This window comes from Haplochromis burtoni, unplaced genomic scaffold (assembly GCF_018398535.1).
Source record: "Haplochromis burtoni strain Fernald_Lab_line unplaced genomic scaffold, NCSU_Asbu1 Contig_375, whole genome shotgun sequence".
NCBI classification, from domain to species: domain Eukaryota; kingdom Metazoa; phylum Chordata; class Actinopteri; order Cichliformes; family Cichlidae; genus Haplochromis; species Haplochromis burtoni.
In genome coordinates this window covers 1-4,321 of record NW_024582736.1, presented here as the reverse complement: position 1 = coordinate 4,321, position 4,321 = coordinate 1, and the positions used below count along the sequence as shown (strand labels likewise).

The 4,321-nt window shown below is 38.9% G+C and overlaps 2 protein-coding genes across 2 annotated transcripts in view; both read right to left on the bottom strand.

Annotated features, from left to right (window-relative positions):
* LOC121815932 (liver carboxylesterase 1F-like) overlaps positions 1–1,043 on the bottom strand; it is a 12,928-nt gene extending 11,885 nt beyond the window's left edge. Inside the window, exon 1 of the mRNA XM_042229036.1 lies at positions 701–1,043. Within this exon, the coding sequence (XP_042084970.1) occupies positions 701–782 (82 nt within the window). The 5' untranslated portion in view covers positions 783–1,043. The remainder of the gene's footprint in view (positions 1–700) is intronic.
* A 121-nt stretch (positions 1,044–1,164) lies between these two features.
* Positions 1,165–4,270, bottom strand: LOC102294227 (carboxylesterase 2b). Its single transcript, XM_042229034.1, has 9 exons — positions 3,543–4,270; positions 3,349–3,453; positions 3,145–3,243; positions 2,857–3,000; positions 2,673–2,750; positions 2,438–2,585; positions 2,175–2,324; positions 2,017–2,089; positions 1,165–1,948 (listed from the first exon to the last, which is right to left on the bottom strand). The coding sequence occupies exons 1-9, from the start codon at positions 3,720–3,722 to the stop codon at positions 1,762–1,764; spliced, it is 1,164 nt and encodes a 387-aa protein (XP_042084968.1). The 5' UTR covers positions 3,723–4,270; the 3' UTR covers positions 1,165–1,761.
* Positions 4,271–4,321: the final 51 nt, after the last annotated feature.

Genomic DNA, 4,321 nt, shown 5'->3' with positions numbered 1-4,321 from the left:
TTTCAGGGTCGCGGGGGGCGCTGGAGCCTATCCCAGCTGTCATAGGGCGAGAGGCAGGGTACACCCTGGACAGGTCGCCAGTCTGTCGCAGGGCTGTGATACTTCATCATTTTTTTTATTTTTATTTTTATTTTAAAAAGCTACTGGCTCACATGGCTCTGTATTTATTTATTTATTTTGCCATAAACTTCCTTTGTTGTGTATTGTGATCCTGAAAAAGAAGCAGAGTTGACCATGAAATCTGTTTCTGTTTATTCACCGTCGCTGCAATACTCAATTTATTCCTTAAGCATGAAGTCAGCAGAAAGATTTTTTTTTAAAACAGCCCTTTTTGCAAAATGAAAATAATAACAATAATTAAAATTTGCACGGTCCAGTCTTTTAAAACCGTCGTCTCACATGCTTGGTTCTTTGCTATCATTCACCTTTGAACAGAGTGAATAGCCTTTGCAGGTAAAATGTCACCTGGACTTGATGTTTAATTATCAGCTTTTAAAATGACTATTATTGCCATAATACGGTTGATTACTGATTGATTAATATTGTCAGATTTAAACACTAGTTTTTCAAAAAGCAACTCGTGCAAAAAAAGGAAAAGAAAAACATGTACTACATGTAGGTTTAAGGAACACACGCATTACACAGAAATTAGGAGATGTCACAAAGACCATTTTGCTAAGAACTGTTTTATCCTACTTACCCTGAAGATCTGCAACAACAACAGCACAGAGGAATGAAGCGGATACCAAGAAGAAGAAATTGTGCTTTGCATGCAACTCCATGGTCAGCTCTGTGGATTGCGAAACTCCGCGGATTTTTCAAGAAGCGCAGAACAAAGAGACAGAGGAAGTGCGTCCTCATATGAAGGTTTCTTCTTTTCTCTTTGACAAAGAGGAAAGGGTAGTGTCTCCAGCAAGATATGACGTCATTCAGTTTGACGCCAAACCATAACGGGACTAAAGTCCAATCTACAGTCTAAACTTTAGATTCACTTCAGGACTCACTTCCAGAACACTTTCTGCTTCGGATGTCCCTCCTACTTCGCCGCTAATTCACAACTTTGTCTTGCAATCCTTTTTTTCGTCTGCCTGTCTGAAAAGCTCAAAATGTGAATTTGGTTACAAGTTTATTCATATGAGCGCATGCTTGTGTCACAGGCTCATACACGCTATGATACAGTAATTAATACAAGTGCAGTTGTTTTTGCTTGCATTGCATTTCTCATGACCCACACAGACACAGAGGTGTTGACACAGTTGCTCGGGAGGACTTCTGAAGGTTGAATGCACACAAGAGAAAATGTAAGAAAAAAATATGAAAAAACGCATGTTGCATCTCAAAGGATATTTGAGGGAATGGAGTGGTAAGTTTTCAGGTAATACTAGCAAAGGTCACAGACAAACAAAGTGCTGCAATATTGGTTTGTCAAATCTTTTCATTTTATAAATGTTTTATCATTTTGCAAAACCTATTTTTACAGTGCCAGATTTAAAATACCCTGGTAACACGCAGGTGACTTGAGATTGGCAGTTATTGTTAATACTTTCATCCTACTGGACAGTCTATTTACAGTTTTGTGAAAATGTAAGAATGACATTTTTTTCTTTGAAAAACAAAATCAGGGATTCCATTAAAAGAAAATGCCAAAATATTCATTGTATATTAGAATATGGATAATCTTCACAAGACCTTTAGATAAGGGAATTATGGTTTAGTCTAATTACTTTAAAATTGATGGAGCAGAGACCAGATGTGAGTTTTCTACAGCTCGCTGCGTTCTGCATTTTCCTCATGCTGTTTGATCTTCTCTGGGACGGTCTGAGTCAGGAAGACAAAGCGCTCCTTCTTCAGGTGCTGAGCAGTTACCTGCTTTTTTAAACCAATCGCCAGGTACTTTTCTTCTGCTCCATACTTTGGCCAGTGGACAAGGTTGTGCCCATGAGGAGATCTAAACACATATACATTTGTTATTCAGTTATTAAATGTGTGAAATTTACAACAGTTGGAAATTCCTACCCTGTGCGAGCAAAGTTCCCCCAGTAGCTCATCATGATCTTGCTCAACTGTTCTTCATCCTCAGGGCACGGATCTAAAACGATCATGTTGCAAAACATTTTTCAATCAACAAAACAAAATAGATCGAGCACTAAGGCAGAGTTTTTATAAAGTCTTACCGGGTAACCTAATATGGGTAGTTGTGAAGCAAAATCCCAAAACTATAAAAATTTCATCTCCGTGGTCACTCCCAACAAAGCTCAGTCTTTTCTGCTGCAGGAATTTGGGAGGATGTTGGTACTCATACAGGTATACAGGAGCACCTGCATCTAGAATTTGATGAATGTGTGTGATATTTGTTAATGAAAGTGTGTCACAGTAAACATCAAGTGTTGGGTTTTAAACAGATTTGTATAATCTTTCATTAAACAAATTAAATTACCTCTGTGAGCATTAGCAGCTTTGATCGCTGGAATGGTGAAAAACAAATCTCCAAGCATCTCAGTGTACCCATCTCTGTTTTTCACACGGTCGTCACCATTTCCGATATATTCATCAGCTATCACATCTCTGATAAATGCTGCTTTAGGCTTAAAGAAATAAGCAACACATCAATCAAAGAAGCTCGAGCAGGTCGGGGACAGTAATATTGTAACATCAAGTGGTGTCTGCCTTACGTCGGGGTAGAAGAAGGAAACCATGTTCAAAACAAATTCCCGATCTAGTCCTTCTGTCCAGTTTTGGGGAGCAAAAAACTAAGGAAATACCAAGCCACATTACATTTTTTGTTCAACATTACAAAACAACAACAAACTACATTGAGATTTGAGCTTTTTATTTACATGTTCCTGTGACACTTACTGATGCAAGCATCCATCCACCTTCATCATTATTGACACCAGTCATGAATGGAACAGCATGGAGTTCATGTTTACGAAACAGCTCATCCACAGGTTTAGTCAGGAAATGTCCATCAACATTTACTTGAAATCTTAATGTTGGATCCTTGAGAAAATAAAATGTACAAAAGTGAAAGATGTGATAGCATGAACAGAGCTGAGGGAGAAATCAAAGGCTTCAAAGAAATATTGTAGAAGACATAATAATCATATTCAGCTATTTCTATCAGGTATTCACCCATTACCTCACCTGTGTAAAACCCACTATAGTATCAATATCAAGGTTTCTCATGCAGTCACTGATCTTCTTTGTGCTTTCAAGACTGCAGCCAGATGCATTTGCAACTGCCTGAGGTGAAATGTCAAATATAAATGTCAAATATTTAGGAAAAGAACTCAATTGCAATATACTCATTAATCTGCAACAGAAATGTTATTAAGCCTCCAAAAAGACCTTGGCCATTGGTAGAGGATCATTTGCCACAAATACATTCATTGCAGCTGTGCCACTCTCAGCAATAGCACGGTGAAACAGCCCATCAGACAGTGGTGACAGGAGCTGGTGATTCAAGTAACACATCACATATTATTTTATTTTTTTTAGAGTGAAAAAGTTTATATAAAGTTCCTCTAACTGTAGATTCTTACCAGAAGAGACACGCTCACTCCACCAGCAGACTCTCCAAATATAGTAACTAATCCTGGGTCTCCTCCAAAGTTGTGAATGTGCTGCTGGATCCACTTGAGAGCTTCAACCTGGTCCTGCATTCCAAAGTTCCCTGAAATGTGCTCATCTCCAGTGCTGATAGAACAAATTGCCATTTTCATAATGTATTTTCCCTGATTGAAACATCTTTTCACAAGAGACTTTTATCCATGTGTTTAAAGCATCTGTGAGGACACATGTGTTAGGTCTGCACTCGCAAGCCTCGCTGGCTCAGAGACTTATCTCAATGAACAAAGCAAGACAACCAGAGCTCAATCAGCTTTCACTTGCGCAAAGGTAGCTGGTCCGGTCAGGATCCAGAGCTTCAAGCTCCTCACCTGATCCCAGACAACTCCAAATTCCAGCCTCCCCTTGCAGCCTTTTTATTTAGTGAACACAGTTACACAATCCCCCATTGTAAAACCCATATGATGTGTCGTAAAAGCTGAGGCACTGTGTGTGTGCATGCACGTGTGAGCATGTGAGTGCACGTGTGTGTATGTGTTAGTATGTGGCTGTAGTGTTGGGGGAGTAACGTAATACATGTACCGCCGTTACGTATTTAAAATACAAAATATGAGTAACTGTATTCCGTTACAGTTACCGTTTAAAAAGGTGGTATTTAGAATACAGTTACTTTGTTGAAATAAAGGGATTACACAGCGGTCTTTTCCTGCTTCATATGTTAGACTATGCCCTCTCCATTTTTGGTAATTCCAGG